This window comes from Scyliorhinus torazame, chromosome 5 (genome assembly GCF_047496885.1).
Source record: "Scyliorhinus torazame isolate Kashiwa2021f chromosome 5, sScyTor2.1, whole genome shotgun sequence".
NCBI classification, from domain to species: domain Eukaryota; kingdom Metazoa; phylum Chordata; class Chondrichthyes; order Carcharhiniformes; family Scyliorhinidae; genus Scyliorhinus; species Scyliorhinus torazame.
Genome location: NC_092711.1, coordinates 178,955,136 through 178,976,845, shown reverse-complemented (window position 1 = coordinate 178,976,845; position 21,710 = coordinate 178,955,136). Strand labels below are relative to the sequence as shown.

The 21,710-nt window shown below is 48.9% G+C and overlaps 2 protein-coding genes across 2 annotated transcripts in view; both read left to right on the top strand.

Moving 5' to 3' along the window:
- Positions 1-21,710, top strand: part of LOC140418066 (uncharacterized) — a 182,863-nt gene that overhangs the window by 31,891 nt on the left and 129,262 nt on the right. The window contains 1 exon segment of the mRNA XM_072501493.1: positions 12,544-12,606. Coding sequence (XP_072357594.1) covers positions 12,544-12,606 — 63 coding nt within the window.
- On the top strand, positions 9,156-14,994 carry LOC140422520 (uncharacterized). Its single transcript, XM_072507536.1, has 2 exons — positions 9,156-9,358; positions 10,837-14,994. Exon 2 carries the CDS (start codon positions 11,186-11,188, stop codon positions 12,173-12,175), a length of 990 nt encoding a protein of 329 aa, XP_072363637.1. The 5' UTR covers positions 9,156-9,358; positions 10,837-11,185; the 3' UTR covers positions 12,176-14,994.

Genomic DNA, 21,710 nt, shown 5'->3' with positions numbered 1-21,710 from the left:
CGTGGTTTCGGCCTCCCTGGCAGCTTTGTCACCCCTAGGCGGTGCTGTTGGGGCAAACGGTTGACACGAGGGGGGGGCGCCTGTAGGGGGCGTCGGTGGGTGGGCGGGCCAAGGCAGGAGCGGCGGGTGTACTGACTGTGGGGGGGGTTGGGGGTGGGGGTAATGGTTCGGGAGCGCGTGGGGTTCCGGCGGGCGCCAGGTCCCGAAGGGAGACTGTATCTTGCCGACCGTCAGGGAACACCACGTAGGCGTTCTGGGGGTTAGCGTGCAGCAGGTGGACCCTCTCGACCAACGGGTCCGACTTGTGCGCCCGCACGTGCTTCCGAAGCAGGATGGGTCCGGGTGTCGCTAGCCAGGTTGGGAGCGAGGTCCCGGAGGAGGACTTCCTGGGGAAAACAAGGAGACGCTCATGAGGTGTCTGATTGGTCGTTGTACAGAGCAGCGACCGGATGGAGTGGAGGGCCTCCGGGAGGACCTCTTGCCAGCGGGAGACTGGGAGATTCCTGGACCGTAGGGCCAGTAGAACGGTCTTCCAGACCGTTCCGTTCTCCCTCTCTACCTGCCCGTTTCCCCGGGGGTTGTAACTGGTCGTCCTGCTGGAGGCGATGCCCTTGCTGAGCAGGAATTGACACAGTTCGTCGCTCATAAAGGAGGACCCCCTATCACTGTGTATGTACGCGGGGAAACCGAACAGTGTAAAGATACCCTGGAGGGCCTTGATGACGGTGGTTGTGGTCATGTCTGGGGATGGCGAATGGGAACCGGGAGTACTCGTCAATCACGTTCAGGAAATACGTGTTGCGGTCGGTTGAGGGGACGGGGCCTTTGAAGTGGAAGGCTTTATCAAGTGCGCCCTCTCTAGCCGGTAGAAGTGCGGTTTGCACTCCTCGCAGGTTTGGCAGCCCCTGGTGACTGTCCTGACCTCCTCGATGGAGTAGGGCAGGTTGCGGGTCTTGATGAAGTGGAAGAAACGGGTGACCGGGCCCGGGTGGCAGAGATCCTCGTGGAGGGCTCGGAGGCGGGACAGGGCCGCGGGACAGGGCATCAGGAGGCTCGTTTAGCTTCCCCGGACGGTACAAGATCTCGTAGTTGGAGGTGGAGAGTTCTATCCTCCACCGCAAGATCTTGTCGTTTTTAATTTTGCCCCGCAGTGCATTATCGAACATGAAGGCAACCGACCGTTGGTCCGTGAGGAGAGTGAATCTCCTGCTGGCCAGGTAATGCCTCCAGTGTCGCACAGCTTCTACTAGGGCTTGTGCCTCTTTTTCGACCGAGGAATGGCGAATTTCGGAAGCATGGAGGGTACGGGAGAAGAAAGCCACGTGCCTGCCCGCTTGGTTGAGGGTGGCCGCCAGAGCTACGTCGGACGCATCGCTCTCGACCTGGAAGGGGAGGGACTCGTCGATGGTGCGCATCGTGGCCTTTGCAATGTCTGCTTTGATGCGGCTGAAGGCCTGGCGGGCCTCCGTCGACAGGGGGAAGATTGTGGACTGGATTAGGGGTCGGGCTTTGTCTGGTTAGTTGGGGACCCACTGCGCGTAATAGCTGAAAAACCCGAGGCAGCGCTTCAGGGCCTTGGGGAAGTGAGGGAGGGGGAACTCCATAAGGGGGCGCATGCGTTCGCGGTCGGGGCCTATAACTCCATTTCGCACTACGTAGCCTAGAATGGCTAGACGGTCGGTGCTGAACACGCATTTATCCTTATTGTATGTCAGGTTGAGGATTTTCGCGGTCTGGAGGGATTTGCAGAGGTTGGTGTCGTGGTCCTGCTGGTCATGGCCGCAGATGGTGACGTTATCCAGATACGGGAACGTTGCGCGTAAGCCGTACCGGTCAACCATTCGGTCCATCTCTCGCTGGAAGACCGATACCCCATTAGTGACACCAAAAGGAACCCTTAAAAATTGATAGAGTCGCCCATCTACTACGAAGGCAGTGTACTTGCGGTCACTATTACGGAGGGGTAGCTGGTGGTAGGCGGACTTGAGATCCACTGTGGAGAAGACCTTGTATTGTGCGATCCTGTTTACCAGGTCGGCTATACGGGGGAGAGGGTACGCGTCCAGCTGCGTAAACCTATTGATGGTCTGGCTGTAGTCAATGACCATCCTATGCTTCTCCCCGGTCTTTACCACCACTACTTCAGCTCTCCAGGGACTGTTGCTCGCTTCAATGACCCCTTCCCTCAGTAGCCTTTGGACCTCTGACCTGATGAAGGTCTGGTCCTGGGCACTGTACCGCTTGCTCCTGGTGGCGACGGGTTTGCAATCCGGGTGAGGTTCACAAACAGGGAAGGCGGGTCGACCTTAAGGGTCGCGAGGCCGCAGACAGTAACGGGAGGTATAGGGCCGCCGAATTTAAAGGTCAGGCTTTGCAAGTGGCATTGGAAGTCCAGCCCCAGGAGGATTGCCGCGCAGAGGTGCGGCAGGACATACAGGCGGATATTGTCGAATTTCCTGCCTTGGACAGTGAGGTTCGCTAGGCAGAACCCCTTTATCTCCACCGAGTGTGACCCGGAGGCCAGGGAGATCTTTTGGTTTCCAGGGTGGGTTACAAGTGAACAGCACCTTACCGTGTCGGGGTGAACAAAGCTTTCCGTGCTCCCAGAGTCAATCAGGCAAGACGTCTCGTGGCCTTTGATGAAGACCGTCATTGTAGCCGTTGCAAGTGTCCGGGGTCGACTTTGGTCCAGTGTCACCGAGGCCAGATGAAACAGTTGTGAGTTCTGATCGGGCAGCGTGTAGTCGGCCGAGCTGGGGGCCTGGGGCCCCATCCAAGATGGCGTCACCCATGGGTCGCACATGGTGTCCGGGGATGAACAAGATGGCGGCGGGGATGGACAAAATGGCGGCGCCCACCCGTCCAGCGTGGTGTCCGGGGGGTAAGATGGCTGCGCCCATGGGTCGCACGTGGCCCTAGGATAGGGGGTGGCGGTGAGCGCTGGCCGGTCGGGGCCTGAAGGGGTTGCCGCGGCGGTCCGGAGTCGCTGGAGACCGCGGCCACGGGCCTGGCAGACCCCCACAAAGTGAACCTTCTTGCCGCACCCTTTGCAGGTGGCGGTGCGGGAAGGGCAGCGCGGGGGGGGATGATTCGCCTGCCCGCAGAAGAAACAGCGGGGTACGGCGGCGTTAGCGGGCCGTCTCGTAGTGCAGGCTTGTGGGGTCAGGTCTGTGGGGCTGCCGCTGCGGGGTGCCACGCAGCCCAGGGGGCCACCGCGCGGTTGGGCGCATAGGACTGCGCGTTTTTGTAGGCAACGTCCATGGACCCTGCCAGGGCCCGTGCCTCTCTAAGTCCCAGGGTGTCCCTTTCTAGGAGTCTTCGGCGGATATCTGAGGAGCTCATACCTGCTACGAAAGCATCCCTGACTAAAAGTTCCATGTGCTCGCTTCCTGAAACTTGCGGGCAGCCACAGTTTCGGCCCAGCACCAGTAGCGCCCGGTAGAAATCTTCCAACAATTCCCCGGGGCTTTGCCGTCTCGTAGCAAGCAGGTGACGGGCGTAGACCTGATTTACAGGGCGGATATAATGTCCTTCCAACAGTTCGATCGCGGCATCATAGTTCTCTGCCTCCTCAATAAGGGTGTAGATCCCAGGGCTGACCCTTGAGCGCAGAAGATGCATTTTCTGTCCTTCTGAGGGAGTGCCTCCGGCCGTCTCCAGGTAGCCTTTAAAGCACGCCAGCCAGTGTTTAAATATTGCAGCCGAGTTCTCCGCGTGGGGGTTGAGTTGTAGGCACTCCGGTTTGATTCGGAGATCCATCCTTCCAGCTTAAATCGAGCAGATTAAATTGATGTGCGATCAATTACACTCAAGACGAAGTGATTTCATAACTGAAGGCTTTAATCTACTAGAACTTGTTCCCCAGCAGCTTCGGTACAGAAAGTGAAGGCTGCTGGGACGGCACCATCTCTTATACTCCGCCTGACAGGGCGGAGCTACGTAACAACAGCCAATGGTAGACTCCTGGGTCTAACCAATGGTCATCAGCCTCTTGGGTACCGCAATACCTGGTACTGCCACAGCAACCGTTCTTGGACTTCCTGACAGAACGGCAGACAATGGTCAGCAGCAACCCGGGGGCGGGGAGGGGGGGGGGGGGTTCTATTTTATTTTTGTTTACTTACCCTGGGGGATCTGAGGAGGGTGTGTATATATTTGCTATGTTTGCTTTGTGTTAACTCGGGGTGTTAATTTATTGTTTATGATTGAAAACAGCGCGAGTGGAGAGAGAGCCGGGACATTGAAAACAGCGCGAGAAGAGAGAGAGCCGGGACATTGAAAACAGCGCGGGAGATTTTAAAAGCGCAGGAGCTGCGAGTCAGAGCGGAGATTTCGGGAGCGGGCCTAGTTTCGGGAGCCGTTCGGAGGAGGAGGAGCAGTCTCTGTCAGGGAGAGAACCTGAGAACATCCAAGACACTCAGAAAGTAAGAGAGTGCTTTTTACTTATTTTTACTTTTATACCTTTTTCAAATTGTGTGTGTCGGGGGGGAAACTGAAGTGACATCACAGAAAAGCTGTGACCTGAGTGGCTGGTTGGGAATCTACACTAAATTAAAAAACATTAAGCATTGATAACTAATTAAACATAATTACTTAATTATAATTTAGAGGGGTATCTAAGCCAGAGATCGGAGAGTACTATATTTAGCTTTCGCATTTATATTAGAAATCTAGTGCTAGGAAACAGATAGTTAACAGTAACTTTTAAAAAAATTTTTAAAAATTTTAACTTTTAATTTTAATTAATTGACGCAATGTCAGTTAGAGGGGTGCAGTGATCTGACTGTGAGATGTGGCAGGTCCGGGAGGCTTCCAGCGTCCCGGATGGCTTCATCTGCAGAAAGTGCACCCAACTGGACCTCCTCACCGACCACATGGTTCGGTTGGAGCAGCAATTGGATGCACTTAGGAGCATGCAGGTGGCGGAAAGCGTCATAGATCCCAGTTATATAAATGTGGTCACACCCAAGGTGCAGGCAGAGAAATGGGTGACCACCAGAAAGGGCAGGCAGTCAGTGCAGGAATCCCCTATGGTTGTCCCCCTCTTGAACAAGTATACCCCTTTGGATACTGTCGGGGGGGATAGCCTATCAGGGGAAAACAGCAGCAGCCAGAGCAGTAGCACCACGGCTGGCTCTGATGTTCAGAAGGGAGGGTCAAAGCGCAGAAGAGCAATAGTAACAGGGGACTCTATAGTCAGGGGCACAGATAGGCGCTTCTGTGGACGTGAAAGAGACTCCAGGATGGTATGTTGCCTCCCTGGTGCCAGGGTCCAGGATGTCTCCGAACGGGTACAGGGCATCCTGAAGGGGGAGGGCAAACAGGCAGAGGTCGTTGTACATATTGGTACTAACGACATAGGCAGGAAGGGGCATGAGGTCCTGCAGCAGGCGTTCAGAGAGCTAGGCAGAAAGTTAAAAGACAGGACCTCTAGGGTTGTAATCTCGGGATTACTCCCTGTGCCACGTGCCAGTGAGGCTAGAAATAGGAAGATAGAGCAGCTAAACACGTGGCTAAACAGCTGGTGTAGGAGGGAGGGTTTCCGTTATCTGGACCACTGGGAGCTCTTCCGGGGCAGGTGTGACCCATATAAGGACGGGTTGCATCTAAACTGGAGAGGCATAAATATCCTGGCCGCGAGGTTTGCTAGTGTCACAAGGGAGGGTTTAAACTAGTATGGCAGGGGGGTGGGCACGGGAGCAATAGGTCAGAAGGTGAGAGCATTGAGGGAGAACTAGGGAATAGGGACAGTGGGGCTCTGAGGCAGAGCCGACAGGGAGAAGTTGCTGAACACAGCGGGTCTGGTGGCCTGAAGTGCATATGTTTTAATGCAAGAAGTATTACGGGTAAGGCAGATGAACTTAGAGCTTGGATTAGTACTTGGAACTATGATGTTGTTGCCATTACAGAGACCTGGTTGAGGGAAGGGCAGGATTGGCAGCTAAACGTTCCAGGATTTAGATGTTTCAGGCGGGATAGAGGGGGATGTAAAAGGGGTGGCGGAGTTGCACTACTGGTTAGGGAGAATATCACAGCTGTACTGCGGGAGGACACCTCAGAGGGCAGTGAGGCTATATGGGTAGAGATCAGGAATAAGAAGGGTGCAGTCACAATGTTGGGGGTTTACTACAGGCCTCCCAACAGCCAGCGGGAGATAGAGGAGCAGATAGGTAGACAGATTTTGGAAAAGAGTAAAAACAACAGGGTTGTGGTGATGGGAGGCTTCAACTTCCCCAATATTGACTGGGACTCACTTAGTGCCAGGGGCTTAGATGGGGTGGAGTTTGTAAGGAGCATCCAGGAGGGCTTCTTAAAACAATATGTAGACAGTCCAACTAGGGAAGGGGCGGTACTGGACCTGGTATTGGGGAATGAGCCTGGCCAGGTGGTAGAAGTTTCAGTAGGGGAGCATTTCGGGAACAGTGACCACAATTCAGTAAGTTTTAAAGTGCTGGTGGACAAGGATAAGAGTGGTCCTAGGATGAATGTGCTAAATTGGGGGAAGGCTAATTATAACAATATTAGGTGGGAACTGAAGAACATAGATTGGGGACGGATGTTTGAGGGCAACTCAACATCTGACATGTGGGAGGCTTTCAAGTGACAGTTGAAAGGGACTCAGGACCGGCATGTTCCTGTGAGGAAGAAGGATAAATACGGCAATTTTCGGGAACCTTGGATAACAAGAGATATTGTGGGCCTTGTCAAAAAGAGAAATGAGGCATTTGTTAGGGCTAAAAGGCTGGGAACAGACGAAGCCTGTGTGGAATATAAGGAAAGTAGGAAGGAACTTAAGCAAGGAGTCAGGAGGGCTAGAAGGGGTCACAAAAAGTCATTGGCAAATAGGGTTAAGGAAAATCCCAAGGCTTTTTACACGTACATAAAAAGCAAGAGGGTAGCCAGGGAAAGGGTTGGCCCACTGAAGGATAGGCAAGGGAATCTATGTGTGGAGCTAGAGGAAATGGGTGAGGTACTAAATGAATACTTTGCATCAGTATTCACCAAAGAGAAGAAATTGATAGATGTTGAGTCTGGAGAAGGGTGTGTAGATAGCCTGGGTCACATTGAGATCCAAAAAGACGAGGTGTTGGGTGTCTTAAAAAATATTAAGGTAGATAAGTCCCCAGGGCCTGATGGGATCTACCCCAGAATACTGAAGGAGGCTGGAGAGGAAATTGCTGAGGCCTTGACAGAAATCTTTGGATCCTCACTGTCTTCAGGTGATGTCCTGGAGGACTGGAGAATAGCCAATGTTGTTCCTCTGTTTAAGAAGGGTAGCAAGGATAATCCAGGGAACTACAGGCTGGTGAGCCTTACTTCAGTGGTAGGGAAATTACTGGAGAGAATTCTTCGAGACAGGATCTACTCCCATTTGGAAGCAAATGGATGTATTAGTGAGAGGCAGCATGGTTTTGTGAAGGGGAGGTCATGTCTCACTTACTTGATAGAGTTTTTCGAGGAGGTCACAAAGATGATTGATGCAGGTAGGGCAGTGAATATTGTCTATATGGACTTCAGTAAGGCCTTTGACAAGGTCCCTCATGGTAGACTAGTACAAAAGGTGAAGTCACACAGGATCAGGGGTGAGCTGGCAAGGTGGATACAGAACTGGCTAGGTCATAGAAGGCAGAGAGTAGCAATGGAAGGATGCTTTTCTAATTGAAGGGCTGTGACCAGTGGTGTTCCACAGGGATCAGTGCTGGGACCTTTGCTGTTTGTAGTATATATAAATGATTTGGAGGAAAATGTAACTGGTCTGATTAGTAAGTTTGCAGACGACACAAAGGTTGGTGGAATTGCGGATAGCGATGAGGACTGTCAGAGGATACAGCAGGATTTAGATTGTTTGGAGACTTGGGCGGAGAGATGGCAGATGGAGTTTAATCCGGACAAATGTGAGGTAATGCATTTTGGAAGGTCTAATGCAGGTAGGGAATATACAGTGAATGGTAGAACCCTCAAGAGCATTGAAAGTCAAAGAGATCTAGGAGTACAGGTCCACAGGTCACTGAAAGGGGCAACACAGGTGGAGAAGGTAGTCAAGAAGGCATACGGCATGCTTGCCTTCATTGGCCGGGGCACTGAGTATAGGAATTGGCAAGTCATGTTGCAGCTGTATAGAACCTTAGTTAGGCCACACTTGGAGTATAGTGTTCAATTCTGGTCGCCACACTACCAGAAGGATGTGGAGGCTTTAGAGAGGGTGCAGAAGAGATTTACCAGAATGTTGCCTGGTATGGAGGGCATTAGCTATGAGGAGCGGTTGAATAAACTCGGTTTGTTCTCACTGGAACGAAGGAGGTTGAGGGGCGACCTGATAGAGGTCTACAAAATTATGAGGGGCATAGACAGAGTGAATAGTCAGAGGCTTTTCCCCGGGGTAGAGGGGTCAATTACTAGGGGGCATAGGTTTAAGGTGAGAGGGGCAAGGTTTAGAGTAGATGTACGAGGCAAGTTTTTTTACACAGAGGGTAGTGGGTGCCTGGAACTCGCTACCGGAGGAGGTGGTGGAAGCAGGGCCGATAGTGACATTTAAGGGGCATCTTGACAAATACATGAATAGGATGGGAATCGAGGGATACGGACCCAGGAAGTGTAGAAGATTGTAGTTTGGTCGGGCAGCATGGTCGGCACGGGCTTGGAGGGCCGAAGGGCCTGTTCCTGTGCTGTACATTTCTTTGTTCTTTGTATAGGGGGAGGGGGGCAGGGGGTTGTTTTACTTTGTTCTGTATTTAATTCTATTGGGTTTCTTTTTCATTCTGTTGTTGATGTTTTGTGAAAACCCCAATAAAAATTATTTTAAAAAAAAATGAATTTACTGTCCCCTTAAATGTCAGCCATCTCCTTGGGAAACCAGCCCTTTGATTGGCTGGAGGACAAGAGACCCTCAGCAGGAAGGTCAGTGGGTGGGCTCACCTTGCACATGCGCAACCTCTGCTCTCCCTTGGACACACGCAACGTCTCCACTCCCTTGGACATGCGCAGTCCCGGACCGGGTGGGAGGGGAGAGATCACCGAGCGGCTTCTCGCTCTGGCCGGCGCTATCAGCCGGTTGCCTGGAAGCCTCGTCTCGAGGATGGGGAGGGGGAGGGGGAGGGGGAGGGCGCGCTAGGCGTGCGCACTAGAACCCGGAGACGTCACCACGCAGCAGAGTCATTCCACTGCGTGCGTTGGACGTTTGTTGACCAATGGGAAGAGTCGGAGTACCGGAAGGAGTCTTGTCCTTTAGCCAATCTGCGTTCCCCCATTATCTGAATGCGGAAGTTGGACAACGAGCTTGTTCACCTGCTCATTGCTGCTGCTCCTCTCTCTGGTTGAACCTTCACACGGACTGAAACTTCCTCCTGTTCCAACATCTGTGAGTGAAACACTTTGTTTTCTCCCCCTTTCCATTTCTTTCCTCATTCTGATCTTCAATTGGTGTCTTGCAGCAACTGAAGGGAAAGGAAGTGAATGCAGGGAGGGTGCAGACTCTGGAAAGCTTGGCCCAGGTCTCTCTCTCTCTCTCTTAAAGACATTGACATCCTTTGCTCCCTCAGCTTGACACATTTATTTGTCTGGCTAAAAGGATGGTCTCCTTCCTAATGTTCACAATTAAAGGGCTCATTTCCCCAGGAGATGGCTGACATTTAAGGGGACAGTAAATTAATCTGAGACAGGAGGGGCAGCACAGTGGTTAGCACTATGGATTCACAGTGCATTGGTCCCAGTTTCGATTCGCGGCTTGGGTCACTGTCTGTGTGGAGTCTACACGTTCTTCCCGTGCCTGCGTGGGTTTCCTCCAGATGCTCCGGTTTCCTCCCACAAGTCCTGAAAGACGTGCTATTAGATAAATTGGACATTCTAAATTCTCCCTCTGTGACCCGAACAGGCGCCGGAATGTGGCGACAAGGGGCTTTTCACAGTAACTTAATTGCAGTGTTAATGTAAGCCTACTTGTGACAATAAGGATTATTATCAATATGAGACATATGTATGCTAAATTGCCCCTTAGTGTCAAAGGTTAGGTGGGGTTACGGGGATAGGGTGGAGCCATGGAATTAGGTAGGGTGCTCTTTCAAGGGTCGGTGTGGACTCGATGGGCCAAATGGCCTCCTCCTGCTCTGTAGATTCTATGATTCTATGATACAGCTGCCTAAAAGAGGGGGGGGGGGTCATTAACATTCCCAGATATTTAAATCCCAGCAGGGGCATCTGAAGGGGAAGTTAGCAAGAGGAGGGCGCTCACCTGTTAACCCCTCCTCACCGGTATGACCTCAGACTCAGTAACATTGATCTTCGAACCAGAGAAGACACTAAATCTATCCACTGCTCCAACAATGGCTGGGATTGAAACAATAGGGATTGATGAGGGAGTCAAGGATTATGGGGAACCGGCAGGAAAATGGCGAGAAAGCTGAGATGAGGAGGGATTTCTTCACTCGAGGATGTGGTGAAGCTTTGGAATTCCCTACCTCCGAGGACTGTGGAGCCTCAGTCATCAAATATTTTCAGGACAGAGATTGATAGGTTTCTAGATATTGAAGATATCCAGGGATATGGGGGTTAGTGTGGGCAAATGGTGCTGAGGTAGATCGGCCAATGATCCCTTTGAGTGGTTGAGCAGGCTCGATGGGCTGAATGGTCGACTGCAGCTCCTATTTGTTATGGTCTCTGTGTCCAGGACAGGAAGCAGTGGGCAGGGATCTGTCAATCAGCCTGAATCAGCACCTTCAGGAGAATTGGGTGGGTGAATATTGGATACAACAGAGTGAGAATGGAAGGAGAGTGTGTGGGATGGGGAATAAGAGGGGAAAGAATGTTATGTATGTTCTGAATTTCTATATTTTTTTACAGGCTATTAAAAGAGAGCAATTACAGACCGAAATCTCAACCATCATGACTAGATCAGACTGAGTCACTCGATTCATCAGGGCGTGAACATCATCGGCCTTTGAATCTTGAAGAATTGTTTCCCGATCTGTTGGCTTCAGAAGATTTTAAACATCAGAGTGACTGGAAAAGCCCTGAGACACACACACCCGAGTGAGAGTGTTCCAGTGAACTGACTGTGGAAAGAGCTTTAACCAGTTACACAGACTGAAAAATAACATTGCACCATTCACAGTGGGAGAGACGGCACCTGTGTTCTGTGTGAGAATTCAACTGATTGTCAAACCTGGAGAGACACAAGGACACCCAAAACATGGAGAAACCGTGGAAATGTAGGGACTGTGGGAAGGGATTCAGAGCCCCATCTGTGCTGGAAGCTCATCGACGCATTCACACTGGGGAGAGGCCGTTCACCTGCTCTAAGTGTGGAAAGGGATTCACTGATTTATCCAGCCTGAAGTCACACCAGCGAGTTCACACTGGGGAGAGGCCGTTCACCTGCTCTCAGTGTGGGAAGAGTTTCAGTCATTCATCCCACCTGCAGAGACACCAGCGAGTTCACACTGGGGAGAGGCCGTTCAACTGCTCTCAGTGTGGAAAGGACTTTACTGAGTTATCCCATCTGCAGAGACACCAGCGAGATCACACCGGGAAGAGACCGTTCACCTGCCCTCATTGTGGGAAGGGATTCTCTCGGTTTGACAACCTGCAGAGTCACCAACGAGTTCACACTGGTGAGAAGCCATTCACCTGCTCTGTGTGCGGGAAGGGATTCACTCGGTTCGACAACCTGCAGACACACCAGCGAGTTCACACTGGGGAGAAGCCATTCACCTGCTCTCAGTGTGGGAAGGGATTCACTCGGTTGTCCAGCCTGAAGTCACACCAGCGAGTTCACTCTGAGGAGAGGCCATTCATCTGTTCTCAGTGTGAGAAGGGATTCACTCATTTATCCAGCTTGAAGTCACACCAGCGAGTTCACACTGGGGAGAAGCCATTCACCTGCTCTCAGTGTGGGAAGGGATTCAGTCATTCATCCTCCTTGCAAGCACACCAGCGAGTTCACACTGGGGAGAGGCCGTTCAGCTGCTCTCAGTGTGAGAAGGGATTCACTCATTTATCCAACCTGCAGAAACACCAGCGAATTCACACTGGGGAGAAGCCATTCGCCTGCTCTCAGTGTGGGAGAAGATTCAGACATTCATCCACCCTTCAGAAGCATCAGCGAGTTCACACTGTGGAGAGAGGCCATTCACCTGCTCTCAGTGTGAGAAGGGATATTGTGATTCATCCCATGTGCTGAGACACCAGCAAGGTGACAAGTGATTACAGGGATTGGATTCTGCTGTTCTTGTTTCTGCTCTCAATTACATCCAGGACTGCATTTCATTCATTCGGTTAGTTGGTCAATGGGGATGGTCGGAGGTTTCTTTTTGCTGGAGTGGCCGGTCTCACGACTTTGCCTCCAGTGGGCTGATGATCTTTAAGCTTTGTTGTGAATATCTAGCTTCAATTTTCACGACGATCACAGAGTGAAAGGATGTGTGGAAGTTGGAAGGTATTTAGTTCCCATTTCTGTTTGGAACTCCCAAATCATGCCATGTTGCCTTGAAGATGGGCTATGGTGGTTACATGATTCTTTTGTTTAATTTATCTGTGTATTTCTCACAGAAGGAAACTGTCAAGATATATGGGGCAAGTTGTCTTGGGAAGATTGGGAACTTACAACAAAAGGTATGACGATAGACAGACAATCGCTAGCAGTTAAGGAATTATTACATATTTACATCAAATATAGATTCCTTTAAGAAACAAATACAACAGGAAAAGCGATGCAACCGTGGCTCACAAGAAAAGTTAAAGATTCCATTAGATCAAGGAAGAGACTCAAAAAGTGGCCCAAATAATAGTGAGCCTGAGGATTGGGAACCTGTTTTGGAATTTTGCAAAAGAAACTGATAAAGAGAAAATAGAATATGAGAGCAACCTGGTGAGAAACCTGAAAACTGACTGGAAAAGTTCCTATAGGAATGTGAAAAGGAAAAGATTAACAAAGACCAATGTGGGTCCATTCCAGGCAGAGACAGGAGAGTTTATAATGGAGAATAAGGAAATGACAGAGAAACTAAACAATGTGTGTCTGTCTTCACAGAGGAAGATACAGAAATTGTACCAAAAACATTCGAGAACCAAGGGACTAGTGAGCACGAGGAACTGAAAGAGATTAGCATGAGTGAAAATGTAGTATTGGTTGAAAGTTGATAAATCCCCAAAAGCTGATGCTCTACATCCCAGAGTGTTGAAAGAGGCGGCTGTAGAGATAGTGGATACATTGGTGATCACCTTTCAAAATTCGATAGATTCTGGAATGGTTCCTGCAGATTGGAAGGTGGTAAATGTAACCCCACTATTTAAGGAGGGAGAGAGAAAATGGGGACCCACAGACCCATTAGCCTGACATCAGTAGGAGGGAAAATGCTACAATCTATTATAAAGGATGTGATAACATACGAATTAGGAGCAGGAGTAGGCCACTCGGCCCCTCGAGCCTGGAGGGTGACATGAAGTTTGTGCAGAGTCTTGTAATTTTTTCTCTGATGTGCTGTAATGTTTGTATTTACAAAGGGGGACGACATTTTCAATACCCCTCACCTCGTATTTTAGAGAAGATGAGTAGCCCCACGGCAGGGTGGTGGGTGGATGGTCGGTGTGGTGGTGGGTGGTATGGTTATGTAAGTCCTCACCATGGATGAGGAAAGCCCCCGGTTTGAACTATCTGCATTGTGTTTTTTGTTGTATTTTTGCGATTGTGGGTTAATGTAATCCATGCTTATTTCCTATGATAGTCCGGACATGTATCTTGAAGAGGACTGGGTTCCTGGTGATTCTTCCCTGTGGTTGGCGCCACTGGACTTGTTGGAGTCGGGGGAAATGTGTAATGGCGCACGCCTGGGTGTGGTCGGTTAATCCTTGTTCAACTTATCTTCTTCAATATTCTCTTGGCTGCCTGGGTAGTGGCAGTGGTCACTTGATCGGGTAGGGCAGGAGTAACTGTGTCGGGCGGAGGGTGGAATGAGTCTCCCTTCCCCAAGTTACCCCCTTTTGGGGGCTCCTGGTCTGCCCCCCCCCTCTTGGGATAGGGTTTCACTGGGGAGGTAGTAACCTGTGGGTTGGAGGGTTTGAGTGAGAGTTTGAGTGTTGTGGATCAATAATGTTGGAGCCCTTCTTCTGTCAGAGGGTGAGGCTGAGTGGGGGGGGATAGACATCCTCCTTCAACTTGTATTATATAGTGACTTCCTGAATGCCCTCCTTATTGAAGCTGGGGCTCCCCTGGGGAGGCAGTGTTTTGTCTTCGATGAGGCTATGCTGCCCTGCCCCGGATATCCTTTTTGTGATGGTGTACGGTGCTGATCCCTGTCTGGCATCCTTTATTCTTTGGCTAATCCTGGTGTTCCTCTCTATTCGGCGTAGCGTGCTGATGTTTCCTTTACCGTATCGGGGGAAGGATCGTACCCCTCCCGAGATGCCGAGTTGACGAATTTTCCTCTCCTTGTGGGTGGAATTTCCTTGGTGGAGGACGGCCTGAATCTTCTTGCGCTGCCCTCGGTTTTGGTGGGAGAGGAGTGAGGTTGGGTGTGTAGTGAGTCCTGGCATGGTGTGACTATCCTTGCTACCTGACTCCTGTGTACGAGGGTGGACAGGGCCGGGCCAGGTCTTGTAATGTGGTCGTTTTCCCATTGCCCCCTTTTGCTTAGGAGGTTCCTTCCTAGCCGGGGTGTCCTGAGAGGCTAAGTGAAGTTTCGAATGAGCAGATTTTCCCTTGTTGGCTTGTGGTGAGTGGCGTGCGCCAGGGGATGTATCTGGGCTATATCTTGGTCCCTGTTATGCTGAGGCCCTCTGCTTTTGATCGTACTTTTTAAATCCTGTTAGTCTCTTGGGAGGCGCTGACTGCATCGATTAGAATCTGAACCAATTGTGTGAATATTTGCTGCTCTTCTCTGTGTAATTGTGTGGAGCGATGATCGTTCTGTGCTGTGCCGGAGTTGGGGGATTTGTTGCATCTGGTGGTTTATTGAATAAATCCTTTTTAGGATCAGCGTCCTCACTGATTTTTTTCTGAAATTTATGTGTCTCTGTTATTTTGCGGTTGAAGAACCGTTGACTGGTTCCTGCAAAGGTACAGACAAGACTTGTACCCGAGATGGGGACATAAGGATGTTGTTCTCCAGTATATCCATCGGTACATATGGAGGCACCAAGCTTAATGATTATACTGACCCATTTGTATTGTCGGCCTCCTGTCCTCTCCTGTATTTCTGTATTGCTGAGACATTTCTGCTGTGCTGCACCAATCCTAGGGGCTGTTTAGCACAGGGCTAAATCGCTGGCTTTGAAAGCAGACCAAGGCAGGCCAGCAGCACGGTTCGATTCCCGTAACAGCCTCCCCAAACAGGCGCCAGAATGTGGCGACTAGGGGCTTTTCACAGTAACTTCATTTGAAGCCTACTTGTGACAATAAGCGATTTTCATTCATTTCATCCTGAGCTTTTGTTGGATATTTGTTAAAATGGAAAAACTTCAATAAAAATATAATTTAAAAAACCTGCAAAGTGCTGAAACATTGGAACTTGTGCCTCCCAGACTGACTCACTCTCCGTGTCTTCCCCCATCGTGGAAGTCTCACTGCTGGAAAGACGGATCTCCCGCAACAATAAACCTCCCTCTGAAGGAACATTCCATTAGAATTTGGATTCTGGACTCTGGACACCTGGAAAACCATAACTTGTATTTTACTGTGGTCATTCCCGGCGTCATGTGAGAGTACCTTTAAGAAATGGGTGATTATCAAATAGCTGTAGTGGATGTACCTTTAAGAAATCTGTGTTTATCAAATAGCTGTAGTGGGTGTACCTTTTAAGAACTGGGTGTTTGTCAAATAGCTGCAGTGATGTCAGAGTGTGGGTGGAGCTGGGCTGTCTGCTTCACTTTCGCTTTGGGCTGTCAGCGACAGGGTGTGTTTGATTTCGGTTTGTAGATTTGGAGCTGCAGCCAGCAAAACCAGGTGTAATTCTGATTTCTTTCTACATGAAAGGAATGTCTTCCAATCACTTGCTAATTTAAAAGTGATAGCACAGTGGGCTAAACAGCTGGCTTGTAATGCAGAACAAGGCCGGCAGCGCGGGTTCAATTCCCGTACCTGGCTCCCCGAACAGGCCCGGAATGTGGCGACTCGGAGCTTTTCACAGTAACTTAATTGAAGTCTCTTTATGACAACAAGCGATTATTCATATTATTATAATTAAGACCCTTGGAAAAGGTTCCTCAAATGCTGAAATGGGTATTAAGGGCGCTGGTTTTATCACTGCTTGAGATTTCCATATCACTAGACATGTGTGACATGATCGACAAAATTTAACTACATCTTTATGTAGTCCAGGCCAATAGAAATGTTTTTGGATTTTAGGTTATTCAAAGAAGTTATTGATAGTTTTGGAATGAAACAATTTAATTAAACTGTGTACCATCCAGAATCGCAGGGAGTGTTAGAAAGGTGGCATCAGACATTAAAGGCTTATTGTCAAGATTATCCAGAGAATTGGGATAAAGGAGTTCCATTCGTACTGTTTGCAATTAGGGATGCACCTAATGAGTCAACCAAATTCAGTCCGTTGGAACTAATTTTTGGTCATGAGGTAAGAGGACCACTTAAATTGATGATGGAAAAATTGGAGAGTGAGTAATCGGAACTTACAGTATTGGATTACGTGTCAAATTTTAGGGAACGATTAAATAGAGCAGGGGAATTGGCTAGACAGCAGTTAAAAATTGCACAACTTGTGATGAAACGGGTAGCGGACAAGAAATCCAAAGTTCGTAGTTTTGCCATTGGAGATAAAGTTTTAGTATTGTTACCAGCGGTAGGTGAACCTTTAAAAGCAAGGTTTTGTGGACTTTATCAGATTGAAAGGAAATTAAGTGTGGTGAATTATGTGGTAAGAACGCCAGATAGAAGGAAAACTCACCAAGTGTGTCATGTGAATATGCTTATAAGGTACTTTGAAAGGGAAGGAGAGCAAAAGGAGGAGGTTTTAATAATTCTAACTCAAAGTGACGAACCAAATCCAGATGACTGTGAATTTGACAACCCTCAAATTAAATTGGAAAACGAGGATGTTCTTAAAAATTGGGATGAATTGTTAAGTTCCCTTCCAGAGGAAAAACAAACTCACCTGAAAGAGTTATTGATATCACGTGGGCAAGTTTGTAGAGATAAATTGGGAAGTACTAAAATGGCTGTACAAGATGTAGATGTAGGAAATGCTGTTCCTATCAAACAACATCCATATAGACTTAACCCTTTAAAATTGGCACAGGTTAACAAAGAAATTGAGAGTATGCTTAAAAATGGCATAATTGAAGTGGGTTGCAACCAATGGGGCTCACCCATAGTGATGGTACCAAAACCAGATGGAATTCAACAGTTGTGTGTGGACTATAGAAAGATTAATGCAGTTACTAGAATGGACTCTTATCCTATCCCACTTTTGGAGGATTGCATTGAGAAGGTGGGACAATCAGCTTTTATTTCCAACCTGGATTTACACAAAGGTTACTGGCAGGTACCTTTGTAGCCATCTGGGATGGCCACTTCCCGATTACAAAATGGACACTTTGCAAAGATTGCAGGGAAAATAGACAATACTAAGAAAGCAAGCAGGAGCAAGGTTTGTCTGTTGATTGGAGCCGTAGCTCCCAGACAAGACCGATACTGCAAACCATTTCCATACTAATGAGCCATCCTCTGGAACAAAAAGGTAACATTTAAGTAAACAATACGAAGACAGACACCCCGGCGCCAGAGGAGACCAGAACAAAGCAGGCCAACGGCTACCTAGGACACGCCCAGCAATCAGGGCACCCACCCCTTTTTTAAACAGTGGTGTCACGTTTGCTGATTTCCAATCCGCCGGGACCACCCCAGAGTCTAGTGAACTTTGGTAAATTATCACTGGTGCATTTGCAATTTCCCTAGCCATCTCTTTTAGCACTCTGGGATGCATTCCATCAGGGCCAGGAGACTTGTCTACCTTTAGCCCCATTAGCTTGCCCATCACTACCTCCTTGGTGATAACAATCCTCTCAAGGTCCTCACCTGTCATAGCCTCATTTCCATCAGTCACTGGCATGTTATTTGTGTCTTCCACTGTGAAGACCGACCCAAAAAACCTGTTCAGTTCCTCAGCCATTTCCTCATCTCCCATTATTAAATCTCCCTTCTCATCCTCTAAAGGACCAATATTTACCTTAGCCACTCTTTTTTGTTTTATATATTTGTAGAAACATTTACTGTCTGTTTTTATATTCTGAGCAAGTTTACTCTCATAATCTATCTTACCCTTCTTTATAGCTTTTTTAGTAGCTTTCTGTTGCCCCCTAAAGATTTCCCAGTCCTCTAGTCTCCCACTAATCTTTGCTACTTTGTATGCTTTTTCCTTCAATTTGATACTCTCTCTTATTTCCTTCGATATCCACGGTCGATTTTCCCTCTTTCTACCGTCCTGCCTTTTTGTTGGTATAAACCTTTGCTGAGCACTGTGAAAAATTGCTTGGAAGGTTCTCCACTGTTCCTCAACTGTTTCACCATAAAGTCTTTGCTCCCAGTCTACCTTAGCTAGTTCTTCTCTCATCCCATTGTAATCTCCTTTGTTTATGCACAAAACACTAGTGCTTGATTTTACCTTCTCACTCTCCATCTGTATTTTAAATTCCACTATATTGTGATCGCTCCTTCCGAGAGGATCCCTAAATATGAGATCCTGAATCAATCCTGTCTCATTACACAGGACCAGATCTAGGACCGCTTGTTCCCTCGTAGGTTCCATTACATACTGTTCTAGGAAACTATCGCGGATACATTCTATAAACTCCTCCTCAAGGCTGCCTTGACCGACCTGGTTAAACCAATCGACATGTAGATTAAAATCCCCCATGATAACTGCTGTACCATTTATACATGCATCAGTTATTTCTTTGTTTATTGCCTGCCCCACCATAATGTTACAATTTAGTGGCCTATAGACTACTCCTATCAGTGACTTTTTCGCCTTACTATTCCTGATTTCCAGCCAAATGGATTCAACCTTATCCTCCATAGCACCGATGTCATCCCTTACTGTTGCCCGGATGTCATCCTTAAATAACAGAGCTACACCACCTCCCTTACCATCCACTCTGTCCTTCCGAATAGTTTGATACCCTCGGATATTTAACTCCCAGTCGTGGAGCCATGTTTAGCCATGTTTCAGTACTGGCCACTAAATCATAGTCATTCGCGATGATTTGCACCATCAACTCATTCACCTTATTCCGAATACTACGAGCATTCAGGTAAAGTAATCTTCTGTTGGCTTTTTTACCTCTGTTCTGAATCTTAACACCTCGATCAGTAACCTCGCCTAAGTTATATTTCCTCTTAGCCTTTGTCCTAATTTTCCTTGTCATTGAACCCATATCTTCATGTAACAACCTGCCGCGTCGCTTACCATTAATGTTTTCACTCCCGTTTTATTCATTTTAGTATTCCTGGTCCTATTCACTGAGCTCCCCTCAGTCACTGCACCTTGTACTGTCGCCCTGTTTGATTTTTGACTAAGGCTTCTCTGCCTTACACTTTCCCCCTTACTGCCTTTCGTTTCTGTCCCTGTTTTACTATCTTCCAACTTCCTGCATCGGTTCCCATCCCCCTGCCACATTAGTTTAAACTCTCCCCAACAGCTCTAGCAAACACCCCCTCTAGGACATCGGTTCCAGTCCCGCCCAGGTGCAGACCGTCTGGTTTGTACTGGTCCCACCGCCCCAGAACCGGTTCCAATGCCCCAGGAATTTGAATCCCTCCCTCTTGCACCATCTCTCGAGCCACGCTCCTCATTCCTACTCTGACTAGCTCGTGGCACTGGTAGCAATCCTGAGATTACTACCTTTGAGGTCCTACTTTTTAGTTTAACTCCTAACTCCCTGAATTCAGCTTGTAGGATCTCGTCCCGTTTTTTACCTGAATTGTTGGTGCCTATGTGCACCACGTCAGCTGGCTGTTCACCCCCCCCCCCCCCCCCAGAATGTCCTGCAGCCGCTACGAGACATCCTTGACCCTTGCACCAGGGAGGCAACATACCATCCTGGAGTCTCGATTGCGTCCGCAGAACCACCTGTCTATTCCCCTTACAATTGAGTCCCCTATCACTATAGCCCTGCCATTCTTCTTCCTGCCCAACTGCGCAGCAGAGCCAGCCACGGTGCCATGAACCTGGCTGCTGCTGCCTTCCCCTGGTGAGCCATCCCCCTCAACAGTATCCAAAGTGGTATATTTGTTTTGCAGGGGCTGCAACTGGACACACTTCTTGCACGTGAAGGAGCCAGAGACAGTGGACGTGTCCCTGAGCTCCCACATCGCACATGAGGAGCATGACACGGGTCTGAGATCTCCTGCCATGTCTTAAACCTTTGGTTAACTTCAACAATTACAATTTCCCCCAATAAATAAATAAACAACAAAGAAAAAAAAAATTTATACAAATGAAAAGAAAAAGAAAACAGAAACACTACTTACCAGTCACTTACCAGGGATAAAAAGCACCTCCTCCCCACCCAGCTTTGAATTCCCACCTAGATTCAAATTCCCAAACTCACTCTTTGCTGTCTCACTCTGGCTGTGTCTTCCCTGGCTCACTGGGAGAACTCACTGCGGGGTTCTGGTGCGCTTTAACTGGATTCACTTTACCACTTTATCACCCCCTGTTCCAAATTCAGTACAGAACCCAGATAGAGAAAATGGCAATGGGACGCCTTATGAACCCCCAGGAATTTGAGGTTGCAGCGACCAGTAGAGTAGGACTGTGTCCCGTATGGGAAGAGGAAATCAGAAAGTACCTCAAAGGGTAAGGATGGCCCCTTTGGAGCGAATTCTGCACGAATGACGAAACAGGTCCCGGGAGTATAGGACATACTTGGTGGGAGAACCTGTCAGAGATCCACAAGAAGAGCTTAGGGAAAGCTCGCAAGCCGATGGCAATCGTGTCCTGCTTGGCACAATTGCGAGGCACAGAGGAGGTCGTTAGGACGCTCCATAGAGAGAGATAGAGGAGAGAGACAGAAATAGTGAGGGGGATGTGAGCGAGTTTGAGAAAGAAGATAAAAGATTTGAGAGAACAGTTAGCAGCGAGGGACAGAGAGGTGGATGATGCCAAGCGGGCACACCAGTTTTGTCTCGCCATTTGAGTAGTTTTCAGACCCAGTATGATAAGGCCTACCAGGACACGCAACGTGCGGTCTTGGTAAGACAAGAAACCGAGCAACAGGTAGAGAAATTGCAGAAACAGTGCAATGATTTAAAAGCAGCCCCACGAGTACTCCACACTTCCACGACGGAACAAAGGCAGAGCTCAGTGGATCACGCAAAGTGCCGGAAGCAAATTGCAGAATTGCAATCTCTGCTTTCTGTCCAGAATGGGTTTCAAATTATGTTTGGACCCAATTAGACCAGGAAAACGGCCCCGATTGGCAGGAGTTAAATGAGAATGCCCACAGATATGTACATGGGACATGTACGCAAGAAAAACCCCAAAAGAGAAAAGCACCCCAACCCCCGACTGAACAGGCAGATCACACCCCCATGAACCCTGTAACCACGCACCGCAGGGCCGCAGCAGAAGGAAACGCAGATTTCCTATATACAACCCCGTTAACCGTGACCCAATTACGGAACGCGTGTGGAAAGATTACACCGTTCCTTCTCACATCATACCCCCACCAGTTTTTCGCTAGAGTTAAACAGCAGGCTA